General features: G+C 30.2%; 1 protein-coding gene across 1 annotated transcript in view; it reads left to right on the forward strand.

The window, feature by feature from the left end:
• Positions 1-25,026, forward strand: part of mnb (minibrain) — a 203,939-nt gene that overhangs the window by 70,492 nt on the left and 108,421 nt on the right. Inside the window, exon 2 of the mRNA XM_067275557.1 lies at positions 17,872-18,077. Within this exon, the coding sequence (XP_067131658.1) occupies positions 17,872-18,077 (206 nt within the window). The remainder of the gene's footprint in view (positions 1-17,871; positions 18,078-25,026) is intronic.

The following is a 25,026-nucleotide window of genomic DNA, read 5'->3' on the forward strand; positions in this document are numbered from 1 at the left end:
TGCCTTCTGTTGCAGCAACTTCCAGGTCTTTTGAAGTTGGTGAACCTGTTTCACTGAAAAAAATTAAGCATCAAAGAACTTGAAGTAGCAGCAAAATTGGAATTTTTATGTTTTTCCGATCTTAAATGTTGGTTATTATCACTGGCACCTTCATAGGCTATGCTAAATTCTGTACGACACTTTTCACATCTGACATCCAATGGAGTACTTCTTTGTTTTATAAATGGGTACTTAGTTTGTGAGTTAACTTTAAAAGTGCACTTGTGTTTAGGCATTGTTAAAATGAAGAGTTCATGTACAAGAAATTTAAATTGTCTACAACAACACACATTGATAAAAAACAATAATCAATTGTCAAGAAAGATGTATGAGCCTTCTACATGTACTCACAGCCAAGGAATGAGCAAGCTATCAGGCTTGCCGTGCTACTAGGCATTACCATTGGATGATTTTTTGATTTTTTGCATCTTTTTTTGGAACTGTTACTGTGGATTGTTCTCTTTCTGAAAACAGGACATTTTGGTGTCCCAAAGCTGTGCTTGGGGACAACATCTTTCTAAAAATGGAACACATGGTCACGTTAGTCATACTATAACAATAGTGTATATTTAACTTGGTTATGTTTATGGTTATGGTTGAAAAATTACATCAGAGATACATTTGAAGAAATTAATACACAAAGATACTTGTGCAAAAATGTTTGTTGAAGCATGAAATGGTGAAATGTAGATTTCAATGCAGTGTAAATTGTGATGGACAGCAGTTCGAGCACCTGATAAAATTGTATTTTATTATTAAATATACAGTAAGAACCTGCTTAATGCAGAAGATGCGTTCCTAGGCTACAAAGCGCTAAACGAAAGTGTTAAACAAGATCATTTTAACATAGAGTAAATAGAGAAAGGAGAACACACAACCAACAATAAACAATGAATCACCACACACTGGAGTATATTATACAAAACACTGCTCATAAAACCTTTAACCGGTGCGATCACAATCTATCAGTCAATGCTTATAGATTTGATTCGCACCAGTTAAAGGTTTTATGAGCAGTGTTTTGTACAAAAATAAACAGATTTTACCTTAATTTTAACTTATTTTTATATTAATTTGCTTAATAATATATGTTAAATAACACATAAACATATGCACACAGAAATGTAAAGTTCATTTTTTGTGATGAAGGTCCTGGCTTTTCCGAAATTCTTTATTTTGCAATAAAGTTGTGTAGTTCCATTTGTTGCTTTCTTTTTCTTTCCTTAACTTAAGCAAATGTCGGTAGCAGAAGATTGCATCCAAAGCACCTCGTTTTGCTTTTGCACTCTTTTCAAAATCTGGATCATTCACTACAATTTGATCAGATTTCAATTATCGTTACCAAACTTTTACTAAAATAATCTGTTGAGAAATTCTTTGGGTTCTTCATTTTCAGAATCTCTATTTTCCAATTCTACATGAATCCCTTGTTCTGCTACTTCTTGAAGGTCGACGTTGGTAAGGCTCTCACCAGAAACCTGCAGTAACTCCTCAATATCCTGCTCATCTACATCTCCTAGTCCTGATGTATTGATTAGGTTGACCAAATTGTCAACCTAACGATACAGCAATAGGCTCTTTTTGTTGAGAATTCTTGGATACCTTCAGCTATAACTTCTCCCACACTCCATTCATGCATTTATCAGTTAATTCTTGCCAAGCGAAGTTGATATTTCCTATGGGATCCATGATGATGTATTTTTTCCAAAATTGCACAAAACAAACATTTAATGGAAGTACAGTGCTACAACGAATTGCCACCTTATGCTGATTGGTTCGTGTTCATAAATAATTGTATTATATACGAATTAATGAAATGGTGTGATAATTTGAATCAGCATAATTTTTTAGCTATTTTTTAGACTTTGAGCAGACCACATTATATCGAATCAGTGTTAATTGAGGCAGCGTTAATTGGGGTCTTACTGTAATTGTATATGTAATCTCAAAATTTATATGTATATGTAATCTCAATAAATGTTGTTATTTACTATTCATGTACTTTTGGTTCACTTTATACATACAACTTGATAGTATTTTCTAATGATTAGTTGTATAGAAGAGATTTATTGGCATTGAGTTCAATGTTGTTTATTTGTTAATGCAAAATTGATTATTTATATCAAGGTTCTGCATGAATTTTCAACATTTTTTTTTAGTTCCAAATTATCTTATTCATAACATTTATACTAACATAAATTTTAAATGGAAATAATATATGTTTTTTATGTAATAATATCTGAAATTTTGACAGAAAACAATTTGTGAAACAAATTTAATATTATCTACATATAAATAAAAATGTACATGTTTGTTTGTTCCTAATAGCTAACCTCTGAAAGACCTTCACCGATTGCTTTGAAATTTTGACACAATGTTGCATTCTAATAAGCATGTGTTTTTATATAATATAGATGTTGAAATGCCCCTGCGGGGGAGAGGGACAGGATTAAGGCTTACTTTGAGGAACTAGGCTTCTATTACACTATTTTAGATGCAGATTTTTGCATTTTTGATTGCATTTTAATAGAGTACATCAAGAGAATGTACACTAAGAAGGGATTTTTCGAAATCCCTCTTGCAAGGGAAGTATTATACATTATAATAGATACATTTTGAGCCACAGCAATGCGTGGCAGGTACTGCTAGTTATTAAATATAGTAAATGTTTATTAAGCCTTTATTATCAGTTATTTTTGTATTAAAATTTGATAAAGATTGTTTGATTTTTAAATGGTGGAATTTAATTTATAAAAGTATGCCAAGTGTTTGAAAGAAGTCACTTCATTGTGTCAGTATAGAACAACATAAAGTACAGTACGGTTTCACCAGAATCAACAAAAATATGAAAGTGTTTCAATAATCTTTTTTTTGTTCCTCTCATACATAATATTCAAGCTAGATTTAATTAATTTCCTTTTGTTAATTAAGGATCAAATAATATTTAAAAATCTAGCCTTTTTTGTGAAGTATTTCTTATAGATAAAAGTAAAATATTTTATTTCAAGTTCTGTGAAACAAATTTAAATACTTTTTATGTATGTAGAATTTCAAATTAATAATAATAACAGTTTTAATTTAAATAAAGTACAACATCATTTATTTTATATTGAGATTTATTTGATAATTTCAAATAATTTTGTGTTTTATTGTGATGAAAAAATCTTTCTCTTCTTCTTTGAGATTGTAGATAGATAAATAGATGATAAAATACAGTACAGTTTAATATTAGATTCAAATGGTTTTAATTAATAATAATTATTATTATTATTGTTGTTTTTACTTTTACTTTATTTATTTATTATTTTTATCTGTTGAAAAATGCAATATTAGATTTATTTAGTGATAAAGCTGTATTTATCTGAAAATTTTGATTTACAGCTTACACATTATTAATTGTGAAACAGAATAATTCTTTATTATTATTATTTTATTGTAATTTTAAATTGTAAAATTGAATAAATGTTCAGTTAACAGAAAATAGTAATAATATTTTATCTCGTTTATATATATATATAAATACATATAAACGAGATAAAATATTATTACTAAAGTATATTATTACTAAAGTTGAGAAGTCCATGTTCTTTTCCTTTTTCTTATTTTGAGGAAACTGTTTCTAATTATCACAGGATCTAATTATCTTTTAAGTTCATGATTAGGGTTTTTCATTTCCCGGTCTTTTGCTTGTCCCAGGATTCTGGGATAAAAGTGAACTGTTTTCCGGGATCCCGGGAAATCCTGGGATAGAATTAATTATTTTTAAGATATACAAAAGATCATGAAATCAAATGATATAATTATTTTTCGTTTTTTAAATTAATTTAATACCTCCAAATTAATTTAATACCTCCTCCTTTCTGCAACCTCCAAAATCATATTAATAATGCAGTGTAAGATATATATTAAAAATTACCTTTGAATTACATAGAAATTTTCACAAATAGAAAAAATTTATCAGAGTTTGCTGGAAACTGCATACAACAACAAAGACTACAAAACAAATATATATATATATGCTTTGAATTGAGTTGAAAATTAAAAAAAAAACTTAGATCAAACTTCTAACTTAAAAGGTGATTTTTGTTTTTTAAATAAAATATAATACAAAATAATATGTAAATTTTTATAATAAGATTTTAAAAAGCAAAGATGGTCAATACTCTCATTACTCAATCTGATTCTTAATTCAGTAATGAAAAGTTATACTATCGAGAATGTTCTTTCTGATTCAGTTGATATGGGTGAAATCGTCTCTAACGCATTTAAGAGAAAACAGATGTTATGTATTTTTTAACCCATAGCCTGAAAGATTTCTAGTTTGTTTTCGAGATTGTAGTACTTCCTTTGCTCTCTAGTATTCTTTATTTGTCTACCTTGACTGCTTTAATAGTGGCATTGAGCTTATAGCCCGATAATTTGGTAATTTGTTTGACTTTAATAATTAGGTTTATGAAGAAAAACTTCATACTTGCAGACTTTTTACTCGTTTGTATCCTTGCCCAATTGCACAACCTGGCGTTATGCAGTTATTGAAGCTACTAGGGATGGTTAAAAATTAAGACAGCATAAACACAATTATTCCAGATATTACAGGTTCTGACAAGTAAAGACTTTTCAGAGTCCTGCCATAAATAAGCTACATATTAATTATTGACCATTTGTGACATGCCATAACAAGCAAAAATTTAAAAATCTAGTAAGCGGGTTTAAAATTAATAAATACAAATGTATTCTGACAGTTTATGAGTTCATTATACTTTCTATTGGCAAAATTTCCTCAACCTTAACATAAAATAAGAAAAAGGTGAACTTTTAAGAAATTTGCAGAATTTTCCAGGTTAAAAAAACTCCCGGGATCTCGTTTGAGAAACTCTATTCATGATCATTTGGTTGGAGTATAAGTTTCCCTTTTTTTTCTATTAAAATTGGATGTTTTGTATATTTTTTTATTTCTATGTATAAAACTGAAATTAACTTTTTAATTAATAATTATTTTTGGTATTTTTATATTCAATACTTTCCTCTGATCTAAAATAATAACAAAAATTGTTCACAAAGGCAAGGAAGAGATGTAGTGGTGATCTGACAGCTTACTGATTTTAAAATGCCAAAGATACAAAAATGAGTAAATAAAAGTTAGTAAATAATTTAAAGATAAAGAAATTAAGCCAAATGATTACTTGATTAAATCGGGCTATATCACAGTCGCTAATAATTATTAATGTAGATTGATTTAATCCAGTAATTGTTCGGCTTTAATATAATCATTAAGCTTTGAGATGTCTATATTTGAATAAATTAAGACCAACAATAATTTTGAGATGTGAACTGTGTTACCATAAATTTGGAAGAAAAGCATGTCTATGGTTTAAGCAGCACATTAAATATCTAAAACATATTTTTAACAGGAAAAGAAAGAATGAAAAGAAGGAACAAAGTTTTATTTTGGCATTGTTAAATTCTGTAAATGTCAATGCAAGCAGGAAGAGTGTATTTTTATGTGAAATGGATATAGTCAGAGATTGCTCTTAACAAGGTAAATCATCCAGCATTCAAGAACTTTCTACCAAATATACTAAGTGTTCAATTCCTGACTAAAGCATGCTAAGGAAAAGCTATGTGTAGTCTGCATATGAAGCAGCTTTCAAAAAATACAAGTAGTAGTAGGAAACAACTCAGATTTTTTTTATATTTTGGGTGAAGCAATAAATGTACTAAAAACTGAACATTCCTGCAGGGGAGCCAATATAACCCATTCCATTAAGAGTTTATGAGTAAGGAAAAAATTCTACATTTTATACAGACCATCAATGTTGAATGTGCAAAAGTGTGGAACTCTACCATTCCATATGAAAAGGTTTGGTTACTTGTAACACATGAGGTACCACACATGCCAAGTGCATTCTCAAATATAAAGTTCACGTATCTGAATCTGAGACAAGTAATTTGTCTTGCCCATTGCATTGGGTGTATAAAGCAATTAGGGCAGAATTTTCTTTGGCCAATAATTTCATTTTGGAAGTGAAAAGGGCTTTGATTAAATGCCCTGTTAATGTACATCTTTATAAAGAGAAAACTGGTCTTCCATTCCCAAAACATCCTATAATAACCAGATGAAGCATGTGAATCAAGTGACTTGTTTTTATGCTGAAAATTTCTCATTCACGGGTACATTCATTGATAAACGGAATGAAAAGTCTTCATTGGCTGCCATCAAACTCAAGTCTGTTGAAACCATAAGCTGTGATAAAGGAATTCTACACTGTTCAATCATACAAGTTCCTGTGCAGTTCAGTTTCTAAGCTTGAGGAAAGTGGTCTGTCTACTGAGAAGTAGTGGGGGATTTTAAACATGTCAAAAATCAATTGGTTGGATTTGCTTTAATGAACTGTTTGTAGTAATTTACAAACAGAAAATCAGAAAGTGACTAACAGATTCAAATTTATATAATTTTCTCAAGTTTTGTACATTTTACATATACTTTATGTACAATAAGACGATAGTTTTACATTTATATTTTTTATCCCTTTTTTTTGAAGAAAATTTCCTCAACTTCTTATAATTATTATATATATTAATTACAGATTGAGGGAAATATAACATATAGACATATAGATGTCTGTTTTAAGTTATTAATGACCTATTTGTCATGAATGTATTTCAAATATTAATAAATTGATATTAGAAATAAATTTTACATTCAGAAAATTTTAATAAATGAAATGTAAAATATTTCATTTTTTTTTTTTTTTGTTAAACCTAAGAAATGTTATAAATCATATTAACTAGGTAATAAAACACTTTGTTATTATTTATTATTATTTTTAAATCTATGCAGATATTTGAATAATAGTGATAATTTAGAGTATTTTAAAAATTTTAACAATTTTAAACAAGTTTTGTTTAATAGGGCATGATCTATAGCAGTGGTCTCCAAAGTGGGGTACGTGTACCCAGGGGATTCACAGTGATACTTAGGGGGGTATGCCAAGTTTTCCTTCAAAATAATGTATGTGTCCTGTCCACAGTTTGTCTAATCTTACAGTCATCCTCCCAAAGAAGGAGGCTCATGATCACTTGTGATTATATACGGAAAAAATTCAAATTGTGGGTAGTGGGAAATTTAGCAGGAATTATGTATTTATAGTGGAAATTTAGCAAGTTTTTCTGACGTAAAAACTATGAGTAATTTATTCCATAAACATAGATTTTATATTTACATTTTTCTAATTTATTTGAAAAGTTTTATTGCAGACAAGTGAGATTCTTTTAGATTCAACATTCCAATTCCTTGTCCAAATATGTATTCAAGAATCCAAAATAATAGATTTTATATTATATATTATAGGGGTACAACTTATAATTATTTTCGTCTTAGGGGTACGCGATCAAGAAAGTTTGGAGATTACTGATCTAAAGAACAAAAAAAAATTTTAGAAATCTATTTTATTTACAAAAAAAAAAAAACAATGAATACGATGGCACTGTTTTTGTGTAATGAAAATATCTTAGTTACAATAAAAGAGCGTACATGACAGAAAATTAATTAAGAATCATTCAGATTAGAAAAAAAATTATTTTTAATATGATACACTATCCATGTTCTTTTACAAATTGAACACAAATTCCAGTAGTAACTAACTCACAAGTCATCACAACCAGAATTACTTCAAAAAATTACCCAGAACCTTTTAAGGTGTGATCATGTATAAATATCGACATAAACGTTTTCGAACCCCTTCTGGGCTTTGCTTCAGGTTTCAATCAGTTTCTATATGGATGTTCAATATCCATTAAATATCAGTTTATTATGCACATCGTTTAAATTTTCAGTTCAATCGTAGGTTCGAACGAAACAAAAATCCGTTTGAACCTATGATCGAACTGAAAATTTAAATGACATGTGTAGAAACTGATTGGAACCTGAAGCAGAGCCCAGAAGGGGTTCGAAAACGTTTGTCTGTCGATATTTATATGTGATCACACCTTAAAAGGTTCTGGGTACATAATTTTTTTTCCAGTAGTAACTATTATAAAATTCAACAACTTAGAATTTTTACAGATCTGGAGAAAACTCCAGTCTAAATCAAAGCACGATTCAATTTATAAGTGTTTTCTAATATTAAGGAAAACAAAATTTAAGTTTATAGTTGTATAAAAAGAAACGGTACAGTAAAAGAATGAATTATTATGTTTATACCTACTTTTAATTTTACAATAATTTTTGAATCATATTAAATAAACAACAAATAACACCATACACAATTTTTCATTACTTTTAATTATTGAAATTACTCTTTAATGAATAAAATTTTTAAAATCGTCTAACATTGATCTAGATTCTTTGATTCTTTTTAAAGAAATGCATCACTTCTCCAGAATTTGCATTGCTAATGATTAAAATCAAAAATATTATAATGTGACTTTAGGAAAACATTTTCATAATCTGAATTCTATAATAAAACTTAACTAATATAAAACATTGTTATCACTTTTGCTTGTTGCATTGATAAATTATAAATTTTATTTTTATATTAATTAGAATTTGGTTGTATTACATGTCAGTTCAAGTAATATATCAAACTTTTTAATAAACTAAAAAAAATGCAATGTTTATTACACATTATAGTAAAAACACTACACATTAATCATGCTATATAACTTACTGAATAAAAAGTCAATTAATTCTTAACTTAAAAAATATTATTGATTGACAAAATATTTTACAATAGTTCACTTAAAATATTCTGTATTTTGAAAAATATTTTAATGACATTTTTTTAAATTTAAGAATTCTTAAAAATTGAAATTAAGAATATTTTATATCTGTTTACCATTAAATATGAAACATTAATGCATATGCACTGTAAATTAAAGCTAGTTTTTAGTATTGCATTAAAATAGTAAAGATGTTTTTTCAAAATCAGCAATGGCTTGTATGATTTAAGACCCAATTATCAGATAGATTTAATACTACATGTCAGGGTCTAGTCTACTTAATGCAATGAATTTAGATCTTTATCAATTTTGTCTTCATCTATATTCAGGAAATTCCAAAACATATCGCATTAATTAGAAAATTCAATATATAAGAAGTTTCAAAAATTTATACACACATCTATAATTATGCTTTCATTCCTGAAATTCAAAGTTTTCGAAAAAGAAAATGCATTTGGAACTACAATAAAAAATAAATTTTGTTTATAATAAATAGTGGAAAAACTTTTTCTTTTAAAAGTGAGAAGACAAATAATGGAACTAATAATCAAATATCATAACTGATTTTTCTCTCCTTTTAGTTTTACTTTTACTAAAACTATATGTTCAATTGTACTGTATGTGTACAGGGGCCAGTGCTACCATTTAGGCAAACTAAGCAACTGTGTAGGGTGCAAGCCATAAAGATGCACAAAATTTCAAGCTATGCTTTATTCGTACTTTACTAAAATATTAAATTAAATAGTGACATATGATTTAGGTATTGATTCTTTTTCCTTATCCTCCACATATCACACTATTTTACTATTTAACTCTTTGTTGTTTTTTGTTCCTTACCTAAATGATTTGAACTAACTACTATTTAAAATTCAGTTAAGATAAATATTTTAAAATGGTAACATTTTAAAATATTAAATTTAGGTATTTTATAACTTTTTTTCTGTAAACGAATTATAACAGACAATTTTCAAATTAATTAGAAAAAATAATTAAAAAAAGCTCTGTTATTAGAAGGATTACTTACATATTGTATACTACTTTGTGTATTATTAATAAAGCATGCCAAAATAATTTGTATGTTTAAAATTTTATTTTAAAAATATCCAACTTGTGAAATAAGGGGCACACTTGTAAACTTTGCCTAGGGCACAAAATAACCTGGCACTGGCACTGCATGTATACATACATATATATATTGAATCCATTCTACTTTGATAAAACTGGCTGATATAAAATTACACTTCACTCTGACACCGGGGATGAAATACTAAATACCGAACCTGTTACCGGTGTAATTTGCGTGAAAAAATCTTCTTTCCACAAACGTTTTCGAGCTTTCCAAACAGCTCTTCTTCAGGTAGAGAAAAAAGTTTCCGACGAAACACTTCGAAAAAAGGAACGTAGACATTTTTTTCGAAGTGTTTTGTCGGAAACTTTTTTCTCTACCTGAAGAAGAGCTGTTTGGAAAGCTCGAAAACGTTTGTGGAAAGAAGATTTTTTCACGCAAATTACACCGGTAACAGGTTCGGTATTTAGTACTGGCTGATATACAAGGTTGTCAAGGTAAATTCAGAAATGTCAGCATATAATGAAAAAACTCTTAAAGCAGAGGGAAAAAATCAATAATTTCTTACAAAAATTAGTACAAAAGTAGTACACAACATACAGAATGAAATTATTCAATGTAGCATCTCATCTTCCAAGACCTTCTTCAGCATTGACCTGAAATGGTTGCAGGTGTGCTTGATCTGCTCCTGTCCATGTTCATCACCACCTATGTGATGGATGCCTTTAGACATCCTTGGTATTGTGATGCTTCTCATTTACCTATGCTTTGACCACATCCCATATGTAGTAGTCAAGAGGATTGCAGTCAATGCTGGATGGGGGCACAAGTCAGAGGACCAGAGCCTGAGACTTCAGTTTTCTGTTCTTATTCTTCTCAGTCAAGACCTGGTGATTCCTGAGGACAAAAGAATGGTATTGCAGCTCTTTGTGCACTGCCAAAATGATCATCAACCTCACTATGCCCATTTCTTTTGTGAAGTCACTCATGCTATGCACACCATCATGATTGCTCTTCTACTTCTATTTGGCTACAAATTTCACACTTCTCTTGTGATCAGAATGCTTACTATGAGTTGTCCTTTGAGGAGTCACATTTCTTCTTGTTGTCAGACTCCCTAAACTTCTTGGCTATGTCATAAACTTGCATCTTCTTGTAGCCAAACCATGCTATGATTTGTGAGGGCAGTTTTCTGATGTGAAGTGATTCCAGTATAGTAGTTCTTTGGTCTTATTTTCACAATATGTCTGAGCAGGTCCAAATTGTTGACTGTTTGGTGCTTTCTTTTTGAGTGACTTGACTCAAATGTACATTTGTCAACAGTCTTATCTCCAAGACTGCATAAGATATTTTGGATTTACCTCAATGGCCTGTAAGCCAGTCAATTAGTTTTTCAAGGAAGAATTTTAACATGATTTCTAGTGGATAAAACCAGTGGTAGCTCATCACTCTAATATGAAGGTGCTGAGTAACAACTACTACTTTATAGTGATGGGCTGTTTGCTTGATGACATTCTTTATTTTAATATATATAAAATATATATTATATTATTATAATTATTATATATTATTATAATATATATATACTTAACACTTAAGAAAATTAAATTATCATAATAAACAAAATACAAATGTTATCTATTGAATTCAATTTTAAAAACATCTTACTTCAATTCAGATCATAAACTGCCATAGTACATCTCACATCTCATAGAAACAGGTATCCAGGCTCACAGCAAATGTAATTTATTACTTGAAATTTTAAATGATTCACCTGGATTCAGATATGGACTGCTGTAGAATGACCCATGCAAACAGACATTTAATTTGCCACAATGTACATTTTGCCACTTCTAATTTGAAAATAATTGATAATAATTCTGACTTATTTCTTTTTTGGATTCTGCCTTGTGGGCACTAAGAGGGCCTTTTTAAACTCATTGTGAGTTTGACCAGACTCACAATAGGGGATGGTCAGGTAGTGAAGGACTGACCCATCCCCTAAAAATTTTCTGGATTTTTCAACCACCTGGATTTGATTTTTGTCCCTCCAGACTCAGAAGGCTGGTGCATTAACCATCTCAACCATCCTATATGGGCTTATACAGTAATGATGCTAGAATTTTTTCAATCTAAGAGAGCAAAGATGGGGTGAACATTGGTTTAGTGGAGCAGGTGTTATCTGCCCATTTTATCATCAAACAAATTTAATTTTTAAAATTTATATGACTTACTGAAAATTGATTGCTAAGTGTAAAAAAGCATTTAGCAAGAACATGTAATTACTTGGCAAACTAATCAAATCATATTTTAAGAATATCTCAATAATAATCAGTATATGTAGACTTAAAAAAAATTATTTTAGGGTGGCAAATAGGTGGACAAGGAAATTTCAGGATTGACCCAGCCTACCCTTACCCTTCCCTAATGCCATTCACTGGTATATATTTCCAAGTTAAAATTTGTTGCAGTCTGATGTTGCTACTTTATATAATAAACTATATATACAGTCAATTTTTGTTAACTGCTAAATTGCTTATCCATAGTTATAAAAGTGTAACCCATTTCATGATGCAATCATCTGATTTGTGTATATACTACCATAAGCAGAAGCAAAAATATTTTGATAACTTAATGTACAAAAACACCTTTGATCTCCTATTAACTAAAACTCTGCACAATTTTGATAGGCATATTTTGTATTTATTTAAATAAATTTGAGAATATGCTGGCATAGATTGTTGCTCAGACTCCATAGATTTAAATTTCTGATGTCATTGCAACAGTATTCCAAACATAAATGAGCAATTGTTTATTGAGACATCATCACAACGCTGGGTTGCAATTCTTAATCATATTTTTTATTCATTTAATTTAAAATACATGTTCTCCATCTCAAATTTGTATTGTCTTGCCCCTCTACATCATACTTTTCCTGATAACAACAGAGTCATGCCAGTAATCTGTGTAACTCTATTCAGGGGAAAATATTTGAATTGAATTCACATGACCTCCAGTGTAGACCAGAAGTTTGTATATAGTTAATTGAGGCCTTTTGCCCCTAAGTTTTCCATATCTGTTCTTCACTTTCATCTATCTAATACTGTTCTCAAGATTAAGGAATGACAGACAGTGATAGTAGGAATTTATAGGTTAATGCAGCCCAACAAAATGGAGCAGCTTAGTGAGGGGCAAAGAAGAATTGTAGTTAGTGAATTTTACAAATAACATAACGAAAGGGCAGAAGCTTAAGCATTTAGTGGATATGGAAAGGACAAGAAGGACAATTTGCAGCATCATAGAAATGCTGAAAAGTGAAAAATTGTTGCTGGATGTCCAGGGGGTGAGCAAGAGAATTAAAATGACAGCAAAAGAGAGGGAATCAGATAAGTTGGAGAGTTATTAAGAACACTTAGAAGAAAGTTCAAAATGTTTCATCAATATGTTAGAAACATACTAGTTGTTCAAAATGTTGTTTTCCAGAAGTGAAATTTAGCCTTAGAGTATACAAAAAGAAAACACTCAAATTGCAAAGGTCTCTGCTGCTCTGACGGTGATTTCAAAGCTTCAAATTTGATTGGACATAGTTATGGATGATGAGTTGTATTACCTTTGATGCAAGTGTAACATATTATTGTAAGGATGGGGTTAATTAAATAATTTTAGATAATGTAAGGTATCCGGTTTTGTAATATGTTCATATTTACTACTGTATTTATTGTATTATTATGTTTTAGTGTTAAAATGTATTAATGAAATCAAAGATTATAAAACATGCCAAATTTTGGGATTTTTTTCTTATTTAAAAAATTATTAAAAAGTACAAATCTTATAATATATATAGATGGGAGGATAAATAGAAAAAAGATTCAGAAAAAATAATCTGCCTATTGTAGTCAAACTTTGGCTATTTTTACCAATTGTGATAATTACATTTGGGACAAACAATAAGAATTCTTAGCAGATTTGTACTAAATGGACCTTTTTCTTCAAAACTAACTGAAGCACGCCTTTCATCTCCTACATACATGCATGGCAAGAATTCTTTGAAAATACATAAATAGATCTTTTTTTAAAGCATACCCTATATCTTTTCAAAACATATTGCTGCAGTGAGTGGGGATAAACTTGCATTTAAATTTACCTTGAGAAACTTTTGCTTTCCAATTATCTTTTTACTACAAAGCAGAAGTATTTTGCAAAATCATAGTGGATAAAATATTGTTTACATATATTACTGTAGGACCTAATTGGGCAACATTTAGTCACTTCAATTCATTGATAGAAGCATAAAGTATAAAATTACTTTAATAGTTGACAATTTATCATTAGTTTTTAAAATTCTCTGCTAAGTACTAACATTTTTTGACAGGCCAGATCTCATAAGTGAAGCAGAATTTGAAAAACATATAAAGAGGATTTTAAGCTTACAATATTTCTGACACTAGAATCTATTCAAAAAATATTGGCACAGAGTTTTCTAAAATCCTGTATATTGCATATTTTTAAAAATCTATTTAAAATAAATTAATTCCTGATTTGAAATGTTTGTATTTTTTATATTAATATTTACAGGTTATAGAACAATTTGCATCTCTGCTCTGACTCAGTAACTAATTCTTGCAATGTAGTGACACTGCTAAACAATGCAGTGCTGTTTAAAGAATTTAATTATATTACGAGAACTGGAAGCTAAATGAACAGACTGTTCTGAGTAGAAGATGGCTTTTCACTTTTAACAGTACTGTTGTAGAAGGATGTCCAGCATGCAGGAATATTCTGATTTATAATATTAAGCTATACATTACTTATGATTAAATTAATAGAAACTGTAATATGTCATATCTATTGTGTTTCAACATTTTTACTTCTAATTTTCTGATATATGTACTTTGAATATCTGTTTCAGAAATACTGTATTGAGATATTTATAGTGACCAAATACTGAATTTTTTTTTATTATGATAGAAACAACCTTATGTTAGAAGAACACAATACAAAGAAAAACAGAAAAGGAAAATGTCACTGACAATAAAAAGTTAGCTGATATATATAGAAAAATATAATAAAAATAAATGTAGATATGAAGAATTAATAAAATTTTGTATCATACAATAATTGAAATATATCTCTTAATTACTTGTATTTATATGGATAAACAATATTTCAAGAAAAACATTATTTGCTATTTGCTTTATTTTTAAGATATGGTATGTTATACATTTACTTCAAAAACTGAATGTAGGTAATGAAAAACACACACAAATACAGTTGAATCTGTCTATCTCAAATCAGGAATGAGAGGAAAAATTTGAGATAAACAGATTTTGAGATATAGAGATTCCTATGCAGTACTTTCTTCCTTCCGATGAACATCTGTTAACTTCGTTATAACTAATACTTTTCAAGTTTAAAGTACGATTTCTTTTTAAAGAATCAGAATTATCTGTGATCTTGAAACAAAAGAAGTTACAAAAAATAAATAAATCATGGAAAATCATAAAATATGGGCTCCCGATCCAGTTCACGGTTTCAGATTAGGCAAAATCGTTGATATAGGAGAGGAAACAATAAACGTTCAACTTTTGGACGAACTGAGCAGGATAATCTCTGCAACATACGATTGTGTGTTTCCTTCTGAAGAAGAAGATAAAGATGTAGACAATAACTGTGCTTTAATGTATTTAAACAAAGTAACTGTGCTGAATAACATCAGGACACATTATCAGAAAGATCAAATTTATATGTACGTCACAAATATTTTAATAGTGGTAAATCCGTACTTTGAAATAAAGAATTTATATTCAAGAGCAAAAATCGAACAGTATCAAGGAAAAACTCTTGGTGTTCTTCTACCACACGTTTTTGCAATAGCCAGCAAAGCCTTTCGAGACATGAAATGCTGCAAACAGAGTCAATCAATTATAGTCAGTGGAGAATCAGGAGCTGGAAAGACCAAATCGACCAAATATATTTTAAGATATCTTTGCGAATCCTGGGGAAGTCACGCTGGTATGATAGAACAACAGATATTAGATGCTAATCCGGTACTCGAAGCATTTGGTAATGCGTAAACCACGAGAAACGATAACAGTAGTCGATTTGGAAAATTTATCGAAATTCATTTTAATGGAAAGTTTTTGATTGTTGGAGGTCATATAAGTCATTATTTATTGGAAAAATCGTGCATATGTGGACAGAATAAAGAGGAAAGAAACTATCATATAATTTATCAATTATGTGCCAGTGCTCCCAATTCTATTAAACAACAATTAAAGCTTTTGAATCTGATTCTTTTGAATATTTGAATAAGGGGTGTACTCAGTATTTTTGTTCGAAATAATCAAATAAATTAATTAACGCCAACTTTAAGTCAAAGGAACATCAAAAAAAAGGGCCACTTAAAGATCCAATGTTAGATAATTATTATAATTTTCAAAATATATTTACACCCATATGATTTTTCTTAAATCATATGGGTGTAAATGATGATGAACATCTTTCAATATATAAGATTGTTGCAGCTGTCTTACACATTGGAAATTTGTGTTTCGACAATAATTCGGACGATTCTAAAGGTGGTTGTTTCATGTCTGATGATTCAGAACAGTCTTTGACCCCCATGAGCGAAGTGGCTATATTTAATCTGCTTGATCTCCACCAGAGCCTCCTTAGTTGTGGTCAATTCCTATGCAGTAAACAGTAATAGATTGGTTTGGAGGTATGATATTTTATTAATACAATAGCAAATACAGTGCCTACCTGTATTAGGTATAAATAAAACATTTTTGACGTATCTTAATAGAAATACTTTGTCAATAGTTTCTAATGCCTGACTTTCTTAAACCAATAAGACACAAGCCAAACTGGTAGTCAATCAGAGAAAAGTAGTGTTAATTGCAACTACATACTATATTGCAAGAGATGTTTCTCAACTACAATTTATGCTCAAAAATGTCACTGAGTTTTGAATTTCTAATTGGTACTTCAGTCTGTAATTTGACGTAGAGAGGTTTTGGGAGAAAATTATTTGAGAGAATGTGGAAAATATATTCAATTTAGTCTCAAAGATTTTTTATCAAAAATGCAGATAAAAAAAATAAATTTTGAGATAAAGAGGTTTTCAAGATAAACATGCTTGAAAAAGACAGGTTCAACTGTATACACAAAACCAGTAAATGTTCATATCATTGAATAGTTTTATTCTTTTACTGATTTTGTGTTTATTTGTGTGTAAACAGTAAAACTACTTTTCAAATCATTAAAATTGTACTGCATTTTAATGATTTGAGTAGTGGTACTGTGGTTTATGACAAGTGCAGTTTTCAGAGAAGAGTAGTTTTCATAGTGTTACAATAAAAATTGCCACATGTTATCAAAGCAAAACATATATTTATATTTGCATTAGAATGGATTCTACAGTAATAAATTTTTGAATTTAAGAAATTTTCTTTCTTAGTATTAGTAATTGAGAATTTTCATATATATAAGTTATTACATGTCATACATATATAGTAATATTTTACATTTGAAATCCTGTTGGAATTTACATAACTGTTATTAATATGAATATGTTCATAATTTCATGAAAAAATTTAATATCAATTTATTAGTTTATTTCCTTTAAATTATTTTTGCTTTTTGTATTGACATAAGAAAACAGTTTTATTTACAGATATTGATAGCATAAAATTAAAATGAGATTTAAATTTAAGAAGCAACAATGCTCTTTAATGAATTTTAAAGTATTAAACAAAAAATAAATACTGATTTATCTCTGATGATAATGATATAAGACTGATGATAAATATAGACATTTCTTCCATACTAGAATTTATTTTAATAATTGGAAAAAAATAATATGCATATGTATGTATGCTATTTCAATTATTAAAGTTTGAATAATTATACTCATAATATCTTAATTTACTTAATATAAAATAATTAATATTTATTATATTTATTTATGGAAATTTCAGTATTATAATTATTTTCAAATTATTATTTCATTAATAATATCATTAATACTTTTTATTTTATTATAGGAGAACAGTCCAAAGCACCAGGCTCAATGTATGGACAATTGGTTACGCAGGACCAACTGGTTGCAATGGCAACCAGAGCGCAAGGCTCACAAAATGATTTTGTGTCCTTGCAATCTCGTGTAGCCTATAAATATCGTGATCCAAGTACAGCTCCATTAAGAAAACTTAGTGTTGACCTCATCAAAACATACAAACATATTAATGAGGTAAATTATTATTTTTATTATATATTACAATTGAAATTATTGCCATTTTATTAAAAATATTGGAGATACTATAGATTACCATTTATAGAATTTCGGGACTTTGAGTATATTTCTGAACTGAGGGGACCGAGATGAGTTCAACAATACTCTACTTTCAGACTTGAGACAAGAAATAAGAAAGTTATCATACTTTTTTCCAGTGATCACGCGATGATTGGGATTAGCTTCACTCTCTCCGCTAAGCCTATTGTGTGTTTAGCAGGTAGTCCAGCAAGTCGGCCATATATACCTTCAACAGAGGCAGATGTTGATCCACGAGCACACTGATCATCTGCTGTTGGAGTTAAGTCCTTTTCGCACATCCTCGCGTTCATCGACCTCAGGGCATACGGCCCCTCAGCTGCCAACACACTTTCTATAGCTCGCGATCGACTAGTACTATACGCTGCTATCACGGTTTGTCCAACAAACTTAACCTATCCCTCCGGGAGATGACCGTCACCACTAGGTGGCAGAAAAATCTGAAATGATGTGGAATGCACTGTGAAAGGCAAGCAATCGTAAATATTATAACTTTCTTATTTTTCGTCTCTGGTCTAAAAGTAGGGTATTGTTGAACTTATCTCTGTCCCCTGAGTTCAAATATATACTCAAAGTCCTGAAATTCCATAGGTGGTAATCTATAGTACAGCCAAAGTATTAATACTAAATAAACAAGAAATGATTTTGTATCAGCTGATGTTTTAAGAATGAAAAAAATAATAAATCTAAAATAAAATAAAAATTACGATAATTATAAAATTATCATTTAACTTTAAACAGCAATTTTATAATTTTCGTTTTGTATGTTTTATAAAAATATAAATGATGTTTTCATTATTTTAAGAGTAAATTGAAAACAAGTACAAAATATGTTGAATACCGGAATAGAACCCAAATAAAATGAAAACTCCTTAATGGAAAACGTTTTTCAGAATGAAGCAATTTTCAATGTTAAAAGTAAAACTTGTTTAAAACAGAAATCTTCCAAACTGGAAAATATTTCAGTACAATGCAATTCTTATTTACACAGCTTTTATTGTATTATTTAAAGAATTATATATAACCATTATAAATTTCAAAAGTTTTTCTTACATATCTTATATAATTTAATTCTCTACACTGGTGATAAACACTCAATAGAATCTTGCTTTAACAGATTGCTTGGGCTGCCAAAATCATTCATTGTTCTGAGAATCCATTATCTGAAAAAATTTTTGTTTTTTAACCTTCTGCATGTGAGAAATACCAGTACTTGAAATTATTCAGTCTCTTGAGATCTCTATTTTTTATTTTATAGAAACATGTATGTTTGTTTTACTTCTATTCCAAACCGGACAGTGCTAATATCCTTCTCTATCTTTTTTCACTAACGTTTTTGAACCTCTGGTTCTTCTTCAGGTGAACCGACAAGTTAAGAATCTTTCAAAAAGAAAAAACGAATTCTGAAAGTTCTATTTAAACACGCGCCATCTTTGTCATTTTGTGCATGCGCAGTTGACGGAAGTATAGCGTTACGTTATCCCGTATCATAGACCAGCGTTTGCCAGGCCACCGATAATGCTAATTCTTCTTTGTTATTAATGCATTTCTCTTCCTTTGCCATTTTATGTATCCATATCGCTTCAGTCCATCTTAAATGGTGCGGCCGCTGCGTCGTTTGTATTATTCTCATCTCATTAAAAAATGGCTCTATCTCCGGGTCTGTAGCGTATTGCGCTAGTGCTGTTGTATATCTGTTATGCGCGATGTCCGCTATGTGCTCTTGTAACCTCACATCAAGTGATCTTTTCGTGGCTCCTACGTATATTAGCTCTTTATCCCATCTATGATCTTTCTTAGGGATTGCATACACTCCAGCCAATTTGCCCTGCTGTGGGGCATCCTTCCCGTTACTCAAAATGTTAAAAATAGTGGGACATCTTCTGCATATGATGGTGACTTGTTTTCTTTTAGCGATCTCTTTGTATAAATTTTGTAAGTACGGATTGTATGTAACTATTATCCTGTCATTAATTGAGCTATCTTCTTGTCTTTGTACCTCTGTTTTCTTCACTCCTAGGGGCTGAAAGGCTTTCTTGCATAGCGCCGCCACCAGATTATTATATCCATGCCGTTCTGCAATAGTGTTAATTGTGTTAATCTCATTCGTAAGTGCCTGCAGTGTAGATGAGTGTGTGTACGCCCTTTTGACTAAGCTATTAAATGCAGCTATCTTATACTTCATTGGATCACATGACTGTGCCGGGATATATAATTGATCCACTTGCTGTTTTCTATATACTTCTGTGCAGATGGTTGATCCTTTAATCGTGATGTTCACGTCGAGAAAATGGACCTGTGTGTAGCTCTCCTGCTCTAGACCCAGAGTTAAGCCATAAGAGTTATTATTAAACTGGGCCACGAATGTCAACATATCCGGTTTACATTTCCATAATATGAGTATATCATCGACGCATCTCTTGTAGATAATGATGTTGTGGAGCTGGATATCTCTTGTAGATAATGATGAATCTTATAACATCATTAACATGTATGTTATGAGATTGTATATTATGCTGTACATGTATATGACAAAGCTGACAGAAACCGTTTATACTGTAAACACAAAAAGAGGCAAATTGTGTATGCTCATTAGCACTTCACTTGACTTCACGATTTGTTCAAAAAAACTCTTGCAATGTTATTGAATTACATTGCAAGAGCCAAAACAGCATGATTCACATTTTTATAATAAATTGCATATTACAAAATAATGTAGTGAATAGTATCTTTACTATTAAATAAATCTGACTGGTTACTGTGAAAAAAGGCTTACAACTTATCAATTGTATGGAAATATGTTGCATGTACATACAAAAAGGTAGACAAGCACGTGTTCACTCTCACCTCTTCAGAACTGCAAATGCAAAATTTAAGAACGAGAAGGTATTGTCAACCCTTAAATTGGGATCATAATATATAAAAAATTCAGAGGGGTTAGGAAATAATTATCTGTGATGCAGTGGACAATTAAAGTAGCTGTACAGCTCTCAAGTGAGGTGAGTGGAAAAACATTGCATGCATTGCATTTCACAACATGGAGCATGCAATGAATGATGACATAAAGGACCTCAATATTTTAGAAAATTTTTTCATGAGGCCAAAGCATCTGAAAATTACCTTTGTAATGTAGGTTCATATTACATCTGATGAACTTACTGTCATTAGAATAAGATGTCCCTATAATTCACACCCATGAGATGCATTTTTCTTACTGCAGTTGATGAGGAGTCGTACATATCAGGAAGTTCTGAATTGCTTTAATGGCCTTCAGAACATCCATCTGCCATTTGCATGCAGAAAGCCACTCTCAATGAAAAGTGCCAAGAAGAAAGACCCACTGTCCATGTGCAAGTTTCTGAGTCGAGAAAACACAGACTTTTATAGATCTCTAAAGTCTCGTGATGAAAATAATAATACTGACTAAATCCAAATAAAGCATAACTTTCCATTTGACAATCTAGGCGTACATTAAAAGTATTTTCATCTTGTAAGATAATCAAATTTGAGGGTTGGATGTCACGCCAATCTTTTAGTTGAACAAGAATTTATCCCATTAGAAAACACATCTGGCTTTCACACCCACTTCATAGGAGTGATAACTAGAATGTTATCTTGTTTCATCTCCAAACACCTACATTTAATCATGGTAGACAGGTGTGACACCGAACTATCAAAGATGGTGTTACAACACCAACACACCCCACTGTGGGACTGTGTGGTGATGCTTAGGTATTGTGACAGAGGAGCCTGGTGTATGTTTGGGAGGCCCTCCTTGCCATATTATTAAATCCATGTAACTCCCCCACACTTGAGTTACCTGCAATGTGGGTTTGCTTACAAGGGCGTCACCAGAGGGGGGCAGAGGGGCAGTTGCCCCTCCCTAGACATGCGAAAAAAATTATTTAAATGCTAAGTCATTTATTGCCCGATTTATAATTCCCGCGCGAAAAACCCAAGATGATTATGTTTTAATTAAAATAATCTTCTTAAGCTTCTTAAAATTTATGAATCGTTTTTATTTTACCTACATACAATTCATATCCTCTATCAATTTATATCACCTTGCCCCCCTGGCCCATTGGCTGGCGACGCCCTTGTTTGCTTATATAAAAGACTAAAACATTGTCTCTAGCTCTGCTCTCAGCACCTAATCCGCACATTATGGTGCATGCATGTAACGACCACGCACACTTTAATTTAAATTCTTTGTTTGTTTATTCTAATTATAATTTTGTTCTAAATGACTAAAGCCATTAGTTTTAATTTGAAAAGTTTGTTCAAAATATTTATTCAAGTTTGTTTCTGCCTGAGGACAACACCTTATAATATATCGAAAGCACTAGCAAATAAAGCAGTATTTATATGTAATTGACGCCTTTTGTGATAATTTCTTTTCTTGTTCAAGTATTTTCATGTTTGTTTAATAAGAGTTATTGTGTCACATGCAACGTTTTTCCATTAGCACCTTTTTTTTTGTTAAGTGCCCCAAAACATGCAGAAAATGCTATGTCATAAATAGGGAAGTAGACATCAATTTACAACAAGAGAACTAGGTACTTTAAGGATAGGCCCTTGCTGTGAAACCAAAATATTAAACTTTTAAAAGACAAATGGAAAAATGTTGCATGTTACATGTGCATGTGCAACTTTTTTCTATTACACAGAATGCTTTATTGTCATTTTCTAAAATATTTCTTAATGAAAATGGCCCAATTTTTTGCAGCAGTGTCATTCCTACACCGTAAACTGAAACTTTCAACTGATCCACTTCAATTTAGGGGTTTTTCAGTTTTTCTGGAAAAGCTACTTTGACACTTGCAACATTATTAGACATGAGCCTTCAATTAATAAATGCATACTGATCAAATCATAAGATTCTGTGATGTTAAAAAAGATAAAAAATTATAAGATTCTATGATGTTAATCAGTATTTAGGATTACCTATCATAGCAAATATTAGACAAAATAACCCTGTCCAAAAACTAAATAAAATAAAACATAAAATTGTAAATGTAGAAAAAAATGAAAAATTATGAAATTGTTAATTTTAAGCATAATTAATCCATAAAATACTACTAAATTGAGGTAACCAAAAATATTCAATATGAAATTTTTTTGACTTAATTTAGACTTGAACACATAAATGAAAGAATATTTATTATTGAAAACAATCTTCACCTGTCAGTACCGGTACACATAATGTTCAATACAGCATCATCAACCTTTACATTTCCAGTAGAAAGACGAAAAAATAGCAGAAAAACTAACGATGTGAGATTCGAAAACGTTAGTTTTTCTGCTATTTTTTCGTCTTTTTACTGGAAATGTAAAGGTTGATGATGCTGTATTGAACAATATTTATTATAATTCAAACTTTGAATTTTGAAACTTTTTCTATTTAGTTACTTGAATTGTTAACTAATTAATATTTTATGGTTTAGAGTTTTGTTAAATTTCTACATAAGCTTAATGCTAAATTATTTCGAATTATGCTACTTAGTTTTTGAGTTATCAAATTTTAACAAAATTCTGGAATTAGATAAATTCCAAACTTTTGTCCTAAAGGAATTTATTTAGTCTTAATGTTTAGTAATATAGTTCAGACTTTAACTTGTAACTATATATGTTAGATGCAAAGACCAAAAATGCTCAATGATTGGAAAAAGTGACCAGAATACATTGTGGCTTTACAGAAACAGCCACAAGAAGAAATTTCACATCCTGGCTGCTTATAAAGAGCCATTTTAAGAAATACCATAATAAGAACTTGTATCATGACTTAATAAAATGATCAGAACACATTCCAGCATTATCAACATAACATAATGTATCATTGTAGAAACAACATTGTGGCATTTTTATCACAAATACATACAACAATCTACCATCTTAACCACATTGAGGAAGAAGAGCAGAACCCAATTTGTAGTCAACTCACAAGTTAGTTCTAATATGACGTCACATCACCAAACATGGATATTGGCTTGAGCAAGAAATGTCTTGGCTATTGTCTTGATGTCAACTTTCTAGACTTGTCAGTGAGGCACTAAAGAAAACTTACTTGAGTGACTCTATGCTTGTAATGAGTTTCCAACTGATGACAATAGCTTCATTATCATACATAATGTGCCCTCAAGTTTACAATCTCTACTGTCAATGTGAAATATAACATCTGGGACTAAGCAGAATTTTGCAAGCAGCTAATAAAAGAGATCAGTATCTTTTATAAATGATAAAATCTGCAAACATTATACAAAAGATATCAACTGATAAGTGTCTAAGTGTCATTCTACCAATTTCTTCAAAAATAAATTCATTTTGCTGTTGTTTATATTTATTTGCTATTACAAAATAAAAATGAAATAACTGTGATGAATCATGGTAATTTTTTTTAACAGTCTTAATACAAAGTTCTCATTGTGGCTTTTTATAAGAAACCATAAGCAACCAGGATGTAAAATTTCTTGTTGTAGCTGTTTATGTAAAGTCATATGTTCTGGTCTTTTTTTTCTCATTGAGCAATTTTGTCTTTGAGAGCCTATATATACAGTAGACCCCCTTATAACACGAGTTCATATAACACGGCAAAATAATTGCAATCGTGTTTGTAAAACACGCTAAAAGAGACTTATATAACATGGTAAAGTGTCATTGTCAACTCGTGTCGCAACAGGATTGGTCAAATGTGGACCAATAACGGACATTGTACAAACCAAACATGAGTTTAAACAAGCAGCAGACCTACTAAAAAGCATTTGTTATTCAACGGCCATAAAAATTATATTTTTATTAATGATGTCTACAAAGTTCAGCGAATTTTTCACAGAAAAATAATTTATCAGGGAACGCACCAGCCGTTCGATGA

This window comes from Centruroides vittatus, unplaced genomic scaffold, assembly GCF_030686945.1.
Source record: "Centruroides vittatus isolate TY-2023 unplaced genomic scaffold, ASM3068694v2 contig_628, whole genome shotgun sequence".
NCBI lineage: Eukaryota > Metazoa > Arthropoda > Arachnida > Scorpiones > Buthidae > Centruroides > Centruroides vittatus.